The sequence below is a fragment of the Carcharodon carcharias genome, chromosome 7 (assembly GCF_017639515.1).
Source record: "Carcharodon carcharias isolate sCarCar2 chromosome 7, sCarCar2.pri, whole genome shotgun sequence".
NCBI lineage: Eukaryota > Metazoa > Chordata > Chondrichthyes > Lamniformes > Lamnidae > Carcharodon > Carcharodon carcharias.
Genome location: NC_054473.1, coordinates 114847797 through 114862542, shown reverse-complemented (window position 1 = coordinate 114862542; position 14746 = coordinate 114847797). Strand labels below are relative to the sequence as shown.

At 50.9% G+C, this 14746-nt stretch overlaps 1 protein-coding gene across 2 annotated transcripts in view; it reads right to left on the bottom strand.

Moving 5' to 3' along the window:
- The window catches only part of e2f4 (E2F transcription factor 4), a 40451-nt gene extending 26328 nt beyond the window's left edge, over nucleotides 1-14123 (bottom strand). Inside the window, exon 1 of one of the 2 annotated variants that reach the window (XM_041192735.1) lies at nucleotides 13751-14123. In XM_041192735.1, coding sequence (XP_041048669.1) covers nucleotides 13751-13867 — 117 coding nt within the window. In that variant the 5' untranslated portion in view covers nucleotides 13868-14123. The remainder of the gene's footprint in view (nucleotides 1-13750) is intronic. The other variant, XM_041192734.1, reaches the window with a different exon arrangement.
- Between the last annotated feature and the right edge of the window lie 623 nt (nucleotides 14124-14746).

Here is a 14746-nt window from a genome sequence, read left to right as displayed (position 1 = left end):
TTCTGCTAACTGTCCCTCGGCTCCACATCCTCTGATCTTCAGTCTGCTCATCTCCTTCATCCTGTGCTCAAGGTGAAGGAGGTTAAGTGTTGGGGAGACTGGGCCACTTTCCATTTCCTCACGCGCCTACCCCCCACGCCAATCCCATCCCGTACCTCCTGTCAGGAGCTGTATGCGCAACATGGAGTGAAGCTTGGCCTACTCTGAAACAACCCCATTCATCTCAGCCCCAAGCTCAGCAAAATTCACATTCACGGACTGCCCACTGCACCACAAGGTGGTGCCAGGGACAAATCCCTGGTCTGGGCAGAGTTAGCTGGTCTAATCCTGGGGAACTGCAATAGTTAGCCTCAGTGCCCTTCGGCGCCCGCTTCTCATCCCTACCCAGAGATCGATCAGTGTGGGCAACATGGTTACGTGTGCCCTGGGCAGATGAGCAACCTGCCAATTGGGACTCAAGTGCAGAACGACCGCTTAATTGAGACATGAGAGGACAGCCAGTGCCCATGTGTAACCCAGCCCATCTCCCCAGGGCCTTCGCAAGAGGAGGAGAGAAAGGAACAGGCAATTAATCCACCACCAGCTGCAATCATATCTCGAGATGGCCTTGCTTCAAGGCAGGCCTGAAATTCAATCTCCCACCACATCCCCCTCACAGAAGAGGTTGCTAGTCTGCAGTGATTCAGTTGGTAACACCCTCACCTTTGAGGCAGGAGATTGTGGATTCAAGTCCCACTCCAGACACTTGAGCCCAATATCCAGGCTGACACTCCAGTGCAGTGCTGAGGGCCGCACTGTTGGAAGAAGGTGTTATCTTTCAGATGGTGGCATTAAACCGAAACCCCACCTGCCCACTCAGCTGGACGTAAAAGATCCCACCGCACTACCTTAAGAATTGCCTGGTGTCCTGGCTAACATTTATCCCTTAACCAACATCACATCGGTGGGAGGATTGATACCCAGAGGGCACAGATTTAAGGTAATTAGCAAAAGGAGCAATGGTGACATGAGGAAAAATTTGTTCACGCAGCAAGTGGTTAAGATCTGGAATGCACTGCCTGAGAGTGTGGTGGAGGCAGGTTCAATCGAGACATTCAAGAGAGAATTGGATCTTTATCTGAAAAGGAAGAACGTGCAGGACTTTGGGGAAAAGGCGGGAGAGATGAATTGCTCCTGTAGAAGGTCAGCACAGACATGATGGCCTGAAATGGCTCCTTTTGTGCTGTACCCATTCTGGATTCCATGACTACAACAGATAACGTGGTCACTATCACATTGCTGCTTGTGGGGACTTACTGTGCACAAATTGTCTGTGTATCCTACATCACAACAATAACTGCACATCCAAGGTCCTTCATTGGCTGCAAGGTGCTTTGGAAGATCCTGAGTTGTCATATGGATATATATGCTAAATCCCTAATCGGGACATGTGTTTCATCATAATGCCAGATTACCTTTGAGCTTCTTGAACTGGATAAAGTGCTGGGAGATGGTTAAAGAGCCAATGAGAGGGAGCTCAGAGTGAACAGAGCCACTCCAGTGAAGTCTGGGCCTTTACTTTTCTCTATCTGCTCCATAGGGTTTTACAGTGGACGGGAAGCACCTGTCGTAAATCACACCACCACACCCCCCCCCCCCGCCCCCAAAAAAGAGGCGCTCAAATAAGCATCAAAAACTGAGAAAAGAAACAAAAACGCTGAAAAAAGCAGAAAGCTCGCTCACTTCAGTCAGCTCTCCCCCTGCCTGGGGAAAATCCCACGCAGGCACATCTGGGTCACTGGAGGACTGCTCACTGTTACTGTCCAATGGGCCGCTGACACATTCGCCAGCTTTCAAGTGACGTGTCTGTGGGCTCCTGCTGACTGACAGCCTGGTGCAGCAGGGAACACGGGGCCAAATGGCAGATGGACGCCTCAGGCTGGCAGGCAGAGGGAGCTGCATGCCAGCTCTGTCAGCTTCCCAAAATGCGTAGGCGACAGAGATGGGCAAACTCTTGAGTAACCTGGCCTCAGTTCTCCGCATCCCTCCCCGACAACCCCCATCCCCTCCCATTTCCCCCTAAGGTCATCAATTCTGCCTGGCATACGGTCCCACAGGCACCAGAGCCAGTTTTGAGTTAGGACCCCAAACTACTTGACCACAGAGGGCATCACAGCTATAGCCCATACCTAGGCAGCCATCCAGATGGCTACCAGCAGTGTGAATCCTGGTCGTGTCCCCATCAGCCAAGTGATGGGGCTAAAACTCACTGTCAACTGCCACCTCAGCACAAAGGATGCTGCAAGCCTATGGTTTTAGTCAGCCTGTCAGGAGTTCACAGGCTTATACACAGGAGGCCATTCGGCCTGTCAAACCCATGCTGGCTTGTTACGAGCCCCACTTCCCTGCAAATATTTCCCTCCAGGTGTTTATCCAATTCTCTTTTGAAAGCCACGATTGAATCGCCCTTCACCGCACTCTTAGGCAGTGCATTCCGCACCCCAAACACTCGCTGTGTAAAAAATCTTTTCCTCATGACGCCATTGGTTCTTTTTCCAATCACCTTAAGTCTGTGCCCTCTGGTTCTTGGCCATTTGCCAACGGGAACAGTTTCTCTCTATCTAATTTGTCCAGGCCCCTGATGAATTTGAACATCTCTATCAAATCTCCTCTCAACCTTCTCTGCTCGAAAGGAGGAGAACTTCAACTCTCAATCTAAGGTGACACTCCAGTACGGAGGGAGCACTACATGGTCGGAGGAACCATCTTTTGGAGGAGGCTTTAAATTGAGACCACGATGCTCTCTCGGGCAGGTGTGAAAGATTCCACGGGGCTATTTCGAAGAGCAGGGGGCCCTTCCCCATGTCCTCGCCAGTGTTAATTCCACAACCAACACCTCAACTACCATTAATGCACTGCTGTTTGTGGGAGCTTGCTGTGCACTAAATGGCTGCCAATGTTCCAACATGACAACAGTGACTACACCTCAAAAGTGCCAGATTGGTTGTAAAATACTTTGGGGTATCCAGAGGCCACAAAAGGTGCAATATAAACGTAAGGCTATCATTTTTTGGCATGGCTCAATGCCATACTACACACTGCAGTCGCTCACTGCTCCATAAAGGAAACTTCCGCCTCCTTTACTTTCAGGAGTGTAACATGCTTCGGAAGGTTTCCTCTCCACACCCTCAAAAACCCTCACCACAGGGCAGCATGATTTCCAATAACAACCTCCCCCCCATTCAGTACAGAAACTCTCAGCTCAGTGAATCACTGGGATTCCCCCAAGGTTACTCATTCAAGGTTGCTTCAAGCTCAGGCCAATCTGTAGAATCAAACTGCAGCACAGAAGATGGCCATTCAGCCCATTGGGCCTGTGGTAGCTCTTTGCAAGAGTTAGCCCCATTAGTCGCGGTCTCCAGTTCACTCCCCTCAGATCTGAAAATTCCCTTCACAAATGTATATCTGCCTCCCTTCCGAATTACTGAATCTGCTTCACTGTTCTTTCAGGCAGAGCATTCACATTGTAACTCAGGGTGAAAAAAAGTTCTCATCTCTCCTCTGGTTCATCGCTTCTCTTCAATCTGTGCCAACTGGTTACTGCCCCTCCTGCCACTGGAAACAGTTTCTCCTTACTTACTCTATCAAAACCCTTCATCATTTTGAGCATCTCCCTTAACATTCCCTTCTTATTCTCCAGTCTCTCCACAGGCCTGAAGTCTCTCATTCCTGGTATCATTCTTGGCTCTCGAAGTCCTTCAAAACAGGTGGTGCCCTCAATACTTCAACTGGGGGCCTCCAGCCAGTGTTTTATAAAGCGTTAGCTTAACTACTTTTAAAACTCTACTTTTCTTTTAATAAAGCCTTTTTTTTTCAACAATGTGTTTTTTTCAGCAGCCTGTAGCAATGAAATCGATAGATAGGTTCCCTACGACTGGGGAAGCAGTTGCAGTTCTATGCTCGGGCTGACAGTCTGAATGGTTGTGATGCTGCCCAGAATGGATCTCTCAGGGCACAAGTTCAGTACGTAGGAGATGATCTGTCTTGGGCGGCTAGAGTCACAATTTGAGCTTTTCCTCATGTTCCACTTGTGGAGCAAGTGGCCACATCTTCCCTGACCCGTCCTCAAGTGGTTGAGGGCTGCCCAGATTTTCTGTGGAAGTTTGAAACCTGGGTTTTTGCCACCCGGTTATATTATCAGGTTATGGTTGGTGATGTCTGCAGTCAAACAGGTGTGTCACTGAAAGGTGGGGCTGTCGTCAGTTTGTAGGCTGTGGAATGTGTTCCAGTAGGGGCTGCGGGATTTTGTATGGATGTGTGGGGTTTACTTTTGAGGTCCTGTGTCAGCTGCGGTGTTCTCCGGGGAGCTTGCTTTCTCTGCGGACGTCAGGAGGTTCAATGTGTGCTGGCATAGAAAACCATTCGAGTTGCGTTGGTCTCAACGTTCTAGTTGAATTAGCTGATTCCAGCCCAGGGGAAATAGCAGGGGTCCTACATTTGGCCTCAATGCCAAGAGCTTAGAACACTTCCTCAGCCAGGATCCCAGGTCTCACTGGATGCCTGGCAATGCCCACTCTAAGTATGCGGATGCCACATGGACACAGTTTTCTTTGCTGTTACAGCCACAGATACAATTCTCTAACTGGCACACCTGCACCCCCCCACCCACCCCCCCACCAATTTCTACTCACACTCTAACTCTGACAGAACCACCCACAGAATGAAAGACCCAGCTGTTTGGTGACAGAGCCCACAAGACAGTGCCAAGTCCAGGGAGAGTTCACACTGTGGGGAGGAGGGAGCCGCCTTTGGCCATCTTAGAGTGCTGCGCCCTCCCCACTGGAATACAAATGTCCCACGCCCTGGAACTCAAGGGAAGTCCCCTGCATCAGCCAAACAAGTTGCCCGCGTCCTCCCCTGCGTAGGGAAACATTTCTACAAAACCCTCTGTGGGCCTCTTCCTTGTCCCATCACTCACTTTCTCCCCTGTAGTCAGCACCTCCCTCTGACCCTCCATTCCTGCTGGCACTGGCTCCTGCCAGGCTATTGCCCCACTGCGGGCCTAATTGCGATTCACGTGCAAAGAGCAGCCAGACTATGCGACAGTGCAAGGCATCACCACCCTCTCGAACCCTTGCCCAAGGTGCAGGGCTGTCACTGATTGGCTATGACAAATGGGAATGTCAAGTCATTTTAACCCACCTTCACCAGCCCTGGTTGGGGGAAGGGGTGGTACCTAATACAATGACAGGGTCTGAATGGGGAGCGTCCATAATCTCAATTCTCGGTACGTCACCCATGGCACACCTTCACCCTCACCTGTCAGGGCACCAGCCACTGGACACTTGGACAAATGGCACAAGTGTCTCAACTCTCAATCAGGGTCAGTGCTAACAAGGCCTGGGAGTTCAGCTGATTCCATTCTCCACAATGGCCTACCTGGAGCTCTCTGCAACGAACTAACTCAGCACAGACCAAGGGCCCATCCTGGGATTGTCCTGATGCCCGGCACCCCCACTTCCCATTCCAATGGGTCAGTGGCGGGCATTTGGCCCACAATGTCAGGGAGAGCTGCTCCAGATCTGAATACTGGGTGTCTGTGAGCCGCAGCAGGGCTCTGCCGGCTTACAGTAAATAACCAGCGGGCACTGTGGCTCGATGCCACCTCCAGCGCTTGGCTACACATCTGAGTCAGACAGGCAGCCTCGCTCTTTGGGGGGAAGAAACAGAGATTCTGACGGGTAACCAATAGTTGACCGCACCATGAAGCTAGAGGAGTCAGGGAGACATTACCGGGAGGACACCAATCACTCCACCCCACCCTCAACCCCAGTCTGATAACCCCTGCCCTCCGTCACAGCGAGTAGTGGAAGTAGACCAGAACAGCTGGCCCCTGTCGCCACGGCATTGCCGCACCACTGGTCCCTGTCGCCACGGCATTGCCGCACCACTGGTCCCTGTCGCCACGGCATCGCCGCACCACTGGCCCCTGTCGCCACGGCATCGCCGCACCACTGGCCCCTGTCGCCATGGCATCGCCGCACCACTGGCCCCTGTCGCCACGGCATCGCCGCACCACTGGCCCCTGTCGCCATGGCATCGCCGCACCACTGGTCCCTGTCGCCACGGCATCGCCGCACTACTTACCACTGGTGCTTCTCTCTTGCTCAGATGAGGTGAGGCAAGATAGGATATTGAAAGACACTGCTCAGATATCCAATTTGATCAGCTCACTCACCCAACATCTCTAGTTGAACAAAGAGCTGCTTGTAAGAGAAGCACGGATTCCCCAAAGTCAACAGCACTTTCCATTACTGAAAATCTAATGCATGCGCCCCAGCCCACATGTCCCCCCCCCCACCCACCCCACTCCCCCAAATATCAGGGACCCACCCCTCCAGCAAGCTCCTCTCCTCCCCCAACCTCCTCCTAGGACCCTGTCCTTTCGCTCTCTCCAAACAGGGCCCTGTCCACCTGCTCGCCTCATCCTTGGGCCTGAGTCCTCCACCAGGCCCTTATCCCTCCAACCGGGGCCTGGGCCTCAAGCCATCCCGCACGCCCCCACCACCCCACACACACACACACACACACACACCAGGGGCCCTAGCCCTCCAGCCCCCCACATCCCCAAGAAACTCTGTGTATCCAGCCTCCTCCACACTCATCCCCAGGGGCCATGCCTACCCAGTCCACTCCCTCTCTCTTCCCAAAGAGCCCGCCCACTATCCAACCCCCCCACCCCAGGGCCCTGTGTATCCAACCCCCCCCACCCCAGGGCCCTGTGTATCCAACCCCCCCACCCCGGGGCCCTGTCCATCTAGCCTCCCACCGCCCCCACCTCCCAGGAGACCTGCCTACTATCCACCTCTACCCCCCCACCCCCTTCAAAGGCCCTGCCAATCCAGCATCCCCCCACCCCACAAGGGCCCGTCACATTGCTGTAACGTTCTGAAAGCCTTGAGCAAGGCCAGGGCTTGTTTTGTCATACCTCATTCCTGTCAGGAACTCATCATGGTCTCGCTTATTTGACAGGCCACAGGCACTCCTCAGCTGCTGATCCACTGAGGCCCAGCTATTAGTTGGTGCACTATAACACACAGCTCGATAGAACTTGTGTCCATCTCAGACCCCAAAACCTCCTTTCCACAAATGGTACAAACACAGCCAACCATTTAAAAAAAAAATTAAAAGCAGCCATTTAATTCTTTGGTTGATTTGACAGAGCACCTGCTTTATTCATTTATTTTGGAGGCAGCGGGCTGAAAACCGTTGGGGGATGCACGCAACATTGACCCTGGTGGGATTACGTCTGGACGCTAGGAGCCAGCTACGATATAACCCAGTCTCACCTATAATGCGGTACCAAGATAGGGGTTACCTGGACCGTGACTAGTCGCATTTGGAATTAACATGCCAAAATGCAGCAAACTCCTTTGGATGAATTCTGCGAGTTGCATATTTAGAAGGTGGTGCTTTAAAGTAATATTTGAAATCTGACAGTTCTGCGCTCAGTATGTGGTATATAGTTTGAGTCAGACTGTTTTAGCACCGTCTGCCCAGCTCGGTGCCCTTCATCAGAGCACCCTCCATAGCAATGGCGTCAGACACTCGCCCCATTGTGTGCCCCCTCCCACCCCACTTTGCCCCGACATTTGGTCCTTCACCCACTCCCTCGCCTCCCCGGCACCCTGGGGATTCGGAAAGTTACTTCCTGAATGGTTTAAATGCACCAGTCAGGGAGCTGCAATTTCCCACTAATCAGGAAGCAGCTCTCAGGGGCTGGCAGCACAGCGAGGCAGATTCCACTGACTACCTCAACCATTCCCCACAGTGGGAATGACCCTGCCATTTAGCTCTTCCGTTATGAGCACTAAAGCAGGACAGAGGCCTCGTTCCAGAGAGCAGCCCAACACTTTACTGACAGGACGAGAACTTGACTGGATCTGAATGCTGATCCCAGAGTCAGTGCAAGGCTCCCACCTCCCCAGCTTGCTTTCATCATGTGAATCTTTGATTTAAAAAAAAACTTAATAAAACACAACACTGTCAACAGGGCACACTATTGCAGAGATTACCCTAGAACACCCCCACCATTCCTGTGAAATAACAAGTTCCTAGATCCTCTGCCTTGCACCTCCCCCCACCCCAGTTTATCTGCTGAATCAAAAGAACCACACATCTGATTTCATGTGTTACAGGCATCTGGACCAGATTCCTCCTCCCCCACCGGTGCCAGTCCGAGCCTGCTGCCAACCACCACAATCTACTCAGCAAGCATGGCTGCCACAACAGATTGGTGTCTGGCAACAGGTCCATTAACCCGCAAAAGTTTCACCCAATGAGAGGCAGGAGGGCTGCACCCTGGGTAGAGGTACCAAATTTTCACCCTCTTCCATTTAAAAGACGTTTATATTAAGCAGCAACCTGGGCCATCTCTCAAGAACAACCTGAAGCATGACATTTACAAAAAATAGGTTTGTTTTGGAGTGAAATAATCTATGTATACAACTATTCTTCATGCCTGGAACAAAAGGCATGTGAGCTAATAGTCAGTTTTTTGATGGGTCAGCATTGATTGGAGAAAGGAATGACAGGCAGGAAAGCCCACCTCCGAGGTCTTATACAAGTACCTAAACTGCTAGGACAGGTAGGCAAGGCCTCAGTTCCAATGTCTCACCCGAAGGACGGCACCTCTGGCGGTGATGCACCCCTTCAGTACAGCACTGAAGTGTCTGTCAGCCTACAGTGCAAATCTCTGGGATACAGATTCAGTCGAATCTAAAAGACAGTTCCCCCCTAAACAGGTCCTGCACTAAAACTTCCCTCTGCTCACTTAAGAGGCGGGTATAAAGCAGGGGACAAGCAGAAGGAAAGGTGCCCCTCGTACCCCATGGAGCTTTGAGACTGTGCACTGAGTGATTAGTAAATCAGATTTTATTGCAGCTCATTAGGCATCATTTTAAATACTACTTGAAAGGTGCCACTAGTGTGGCAGAGCCACGTGCACCACAAGATGGTGGTGCTGTTCCCCACTCTCCCTCTGAGTTGGCCAATCCTGGCAGTGACAGCCGCATGGTTAATCGCAGTGGCTCTCCATCCCAAAACAGCCCACCTGGGTGACGTGTAGCCGCAGATGTAGCTGTGTCCCTGGGCTAGGGAGAGAAGAAAGAAAACTCATCGATCAGCCCAGGCTCCTACCTCAATGCCCAGCACCCACACCAGCAGGGCAGCGCCAACTGTGTCCCAACAAGGCTCTCAATTTTAACAGAGTGGGAATGAAACATCGACCTGAAAAATGGTGGAAAGCAGAAACAGCTGACAGCTCCTGCACCGCCCCCCTCACCGCCATCTTACACGCTGCCTTGTCCACGAACCCAATGCCAACATAGGCTGGTCAATATGCCAAGGGGAATGACATGACCAGGGAGCAATAAAATGTTCCAACGCCAACTGCTCATCAATCCCCGCCACATTTTATTTAAACTAATTTCCAGGATGTGGGTATCACCAGCCGGGCACTGCCCCCACTGGCCATCCCTGCAGAAGGGGTAGGAAGCCATCATCTTGAACTGTTGCAGTCTGTCCCACAGTGGTCTTAATCAGGGAATATACTCAGCAAGTCTGTGCGGCTTTGTAGGCCATTTCAGAGGCTAATTAAGAATCAACCACATTGGGGTGGGACTGGAGTCGCATACAGGCCAGTTGGGCTAAGCACGGCAGGCTTCCTTCACTCAACGACATCAGGAGCTGAATGGGTTCTTAAGTGACAATCTGAAAGTTTCACAGTCACTTTGATCAGGCAAGTGAAGGTGTCAGTGGTTAGCTGCGCCCTTGGGCTAGGGAGAAGAGAAAGAAAGCTGATCAAATTAGCCGGGTGCCTGCCTCAGTATCCAGCCACCCATGCTAACCCAGGTGGTAGCACTCTCATCTGGGCCGGGAACCTCACGCCTAGCCTTGGGTATATAACAGAATCTATGCAAGTCTTGTGAACAGTCTGAGGTGGGAGGGAGCTGGAGGAACTGGGAGTCCACTGTATTACTCACAATAAGAGGTTGTGATGGAAGAATTAATCCAGGGCTGGTCTTTTGGTTCAAGCTGGTTTATTTTCAAGACAACTCCTCAGTGCTACTGACTTCCACACAAAGTGTTCCAGCTGTATCTTTTTTATTCTATTTAGATGGGATAATCAACACCCATCACCTGTTTAACTAGCAATTATTTTTAACAAGGTGATTGCCATATTAACACACTGAATATCCCCATGCAATCAATGCACATTGTTCATGCCAAGTGTAGTTGCTAAATAGTGGTAGATAGGTGAGTTATCCCTAACCTTTGAACCATAACCCAAGCATCAGTTGGAGCAGAATGGCCAAGTCAGAAAAACGTTGAAGGAAATATCAATGGCTGAATGAACCGCCATGCTATACTTCTGAGCAACAGGCCAGGCTCCTCCTCCCCTTCACCCAAGGGATGTGCCAGGGCACAGAGTGCTACACAGGAGGGAAGAGAAAATTGCAATGAGTTTGGCCATCAGTGAGCAGCTTACTCAAATGAATTCCACCTTTGCAAAGGAGAAAAGGGCTGGGACGAAGCAGTTACAGAAATTCGAACCAGCCTTTAATTATGGCTGTTCACAACATTAACAGGAGTTACAAAGGGTTCTCAGGGTCAAAGGTGAAAGAATGCTAGGGATGTCATGAATGGACTTAACTATTCCACTCCCCAGGAACCCATGACACCCCCTTAATACTCCGTCACCTTTGACCCACCAAGGCCATTTTCACTTCCTGACAGGGCATCATGAAGGGAACAGAGCTCCTTCACTGGTGACAGGGGGGGCAGGGCTGCAGAAGGGCTGGCAATATGTCACTGTAATATCATCCTCCGCTCAGTAGAAAGCACACGAGAGACACATCCAGCAGCACTGCCCAACACTCCAGTGCCGGCACATATTGACAAAATACCCTCAAATAACAGCTGGAATCTCAACAGTCTTGGTGTGGTTTACCAAGTCAAAAACATTGAAGCTGCGGGCAACAAGAGCCTTTGGATATTTCGAACAATTTGAGCTTCATCCCTGAAGCTCAAGAAGAGACCTCTTTCGGACTGATCACATGCCACCACTGAGACAGCCAGTGAGGAGGAGGTGGGGGCGGGACTTGTGCCTTTAAAATTTAGAGTCTCCAAACTCATGACTAAAACTGCAGCAAAGTCTTCCTCCTCCCCGCTGAGTACAACAGGATTATTTCTCCAGAATAATGCAGTGAGTGGAGAAGAGTTATACAATAACAGGTAGCACGTAATAACAATCCCAGCCACTTACAGCAATGTGGCCTCCAGGAATGATTGACAACAGAATTACCCAGTCAGCACCATTTTGGCTGCAACTAGTGGCCTCATGGTGTCATTTTGTCACTCCACTACATAAAGAATCCTTCTGCATGCTGCCACGAGTTTTCCCCAATTCTAACTGCAGTGACTCATTCACCCCAAAGGGCAGGGAGCGCTGGCGGGTTATTGAACTGGGAGGGAATCACAGCATCTCTCAATGCTGACACTGAAACTTAGTAAGGGAAAACCTGTGTGATTCTGCATGTCTCTCCCACCCCTTCAGCCTGGGGTACCGAGGACAAGTGCATCACCCTGGCCGCTGCCTCAGCTGGGATCAGCAGAGTGGGAAATGAAGCTTTCAAATGCCATTGTACAGAGCAGTGATGCCTTGGAACAAGCAAAACCATCAACAGATCCCAGGTCCAAGGAGGGAACAGTAGTTTATACATGTTATTGGACAGGCTCAGTCACAGTTTCTTTAACTGAGTGAGTCAGGCACAAGGGCCAGAATCAGAATGCTGACTCCAGAAGATTAAATCAATTAAGAAACGTTACACATATTGACACCCCCAAAACAGCAGCTAAGGCAATGCTGCAGGGATGCTGACTGTTCCACCTGGGATACAATTCCCGCCTTTCTCCTGAACTCCAGCCAGGAGCCATGCTCTGCAACACAGCCCAATGGAGCAATCCTCCTCGGTGGACTCAGAAAATCACCAAACTATTTGACTGGAGCACTTTAAGCAGCAATATCTTAATTGGATCTCCCATGGGTCCTTTCTCACAGGGACACCCGGAGCAGTGACAGAAGTTGAGACTCCGCTGCTGTCTTGGCTGGGATGCAGTAGCTCAGCAGAGCTCAAGAATTGAACCCCTGACCTCTGGTAAACTGTGTGTGGCACTGAACAATGCAGCGAGCGACTGAACCATCAGAGTAACAGTGTGTGTGTGTGTGTGTTTGGTTGAACAGACTCCAGCATTGTCTCAGGCTCTGCCAAACTCTGCAGCAAAGTGAAGGTCTACCTGTCCAACCCGAGTAACAGTTATTACCCAGCGGGTTTCATCAATGTCTCTGTGAGAGTGAACACGCCACAGCAGCGAATCCAGCAACATGCAACTATGTCCTGAATGACATGAGACCAGATCAGGCTCCTCTCTCCTCCAGTTTAATACTGTGTAAAAGTAACATTCCCCCCGCCACAAGTGCAAAGAATACAGCCACCACCATGGCAAATGGACACCAACTATCCCCAACATGCTGTGCTGATCATTCAATTTCCAGAATTCCCCTGCCTACCAGCACACAGCGTATTCAAAATCAACAGATGTCGTAACCATTTAGCAAATGCTGTTTGGAAAATTAACCAAGAGGCACGACAAGAGATGGATACTTAATTTCTGCTCTTTTTGCCCAGAGTGGGGGGGAGCGGTGGGTCATAAGAGGGCATGGGACTCTTAAACCTCGAGCTGTGGCCCTAATAACACTTGGATTTTTTTGTTAAGCATTTGAACAAATGAATTAGAAGTAGGCCACTCAGCCCTTCAAGCCTGCTCCACCATTTGATAAGAACACAACTAAACTAGTTCATTTGATAAGATCTGATTGTAACCTCAATTCCACATTCTCACCCACCCCAAACCTTTCACCCCCTTGCTTATTCAGAATCGATCTAGCTCTGACTTAAAAATATTCGAAGACTCTGTCTCCACTACCTTTACAACACTTTACAAAAAAAAATTCTCATGTGTCTTAAATGGGCGACCCCTAGTTTGAGATTGTCCCACAAAAGGAACATCCTCTCCACATCAAGGCACCTCAGAATCTTATATGAACGAATGCTCCAACTGACTGGTGAGGTCGGGGAGGGGGTGGGGATGCTGCTTTTAGCCCACCGCCCCCTCCCAAACATACAGAAACATCGGGCTGTCACTAGGGGAGACAGGGGGAACAACTTGATAGCCGAGTTCATTATGTACCTCAAAACACAGCCAGGGCACATGCTGGGGGGGGGGGGGGGGGGGGCGGTAAATTACAAGGCCAGCTCATCTGGTTGAACTAAGTTAGCTACTGGATTCGGGGGGGGTGAATGAATGAGAGTGCTCAGCCAGCGGATGGGATGCAGCAGGAGGTTCGCACGTGTTCCTCTCTCCCTTACAGCAGGCTGGCGTTTGGAACGCCGACACACTTTGGAACGCGGCGACTGTATCTTTTTTGTGTCTCCGCGTACCACTGCCTCCCTCGTGTTTCCTGAAACTCCGCGCCGGCCCTGTGTCACTATCACCACTGCCACCTCTCCGCTTCCTCCTGCCTCGCCAGTTTTTTTTCAATGGATATTACATTCCCCTCCACCACCACCACCACCACCACCACCTTCTTTCCCTATTCGGCTCGGATCGCCCCCCCCCTCCCCCTTTACTCCCTCCTTGTATTTCTCACCACTTTCAGGTCGAGCACGCCGTCCTTGGCCTCCTGCAGCAGGGACACGAACTTCGTGGTCAGGAGCCCCAGGCTTTTCTCGTGTCTGCTTGGAGTCTGCGGTAGAGACTCGGCCATCTTTTCCTCTCTCTCTATCTGTGTATTTTTTTCTCTCTCTCTCAGTCCCACTCCGTAGCCGTTAGCAGCGCGCAGCACGCCGGGACTGATTTGAAACTGGGAGCAAACAGCAAACCCCCGGCTCCGGCCAAGGGGGTGTCTGCAAAGGGCAGCGCACCGCACAAGACGCAAAATAAAAGACACTTGCTGCTGCCTTAGAGAGCGTCTGCAAAAGGAGGGGGGAGGGGAGTGGGGGAATCACCCCGCAGCCAACAGGAACTTGCCTGGCCGATTTAGGGAACATCTGCTAAAAGATGACGCTGCAGGAAACGCACCAACTTCAAGGGAGCGTCTCCAAGAGGCGACTCGAACGAAAAATGATGCACTTGGGAAGGATAACACTATGAATAAAACACACGACAAATAATGGGACACGTAGGGTATGCTGGAATACTGATATACAAATTTGAAAGGTGCCCCAAAGCTCAGCAATTTCTGTTTTTAGTTACACTGGGGTTGTGGTTTAGGGAGCATCCACAAACAGGGAAACTCCAGGAACTGCAGAATGGTTAGTGTCTGGAAAAGTTGGCACTCAGAGAAAACAGTTTTAGAAGCATCTGAATATGAGGACACCGATACATGGAGCAATGAGCATGGGCAGGCACGAAGGTTAGGGACCATCCAGAAAGGACCGGGGTGGGGTGGGGGGGCGGGCGGTGGGGGGGGGGGGGGGGGGGGGTGTGGAGGGGGAGGGAATACAACAAAAACTTTCATTTCTTTGGCACCTTTAACACAGTAAAACATCCCAAAGAGCTTACAGGAGAGTTATCAGAAAAGGGAACACCACAAGATTGCAACTGGAGAGAAGCCGACAAACAGGCAGGGATTACCATCTATATC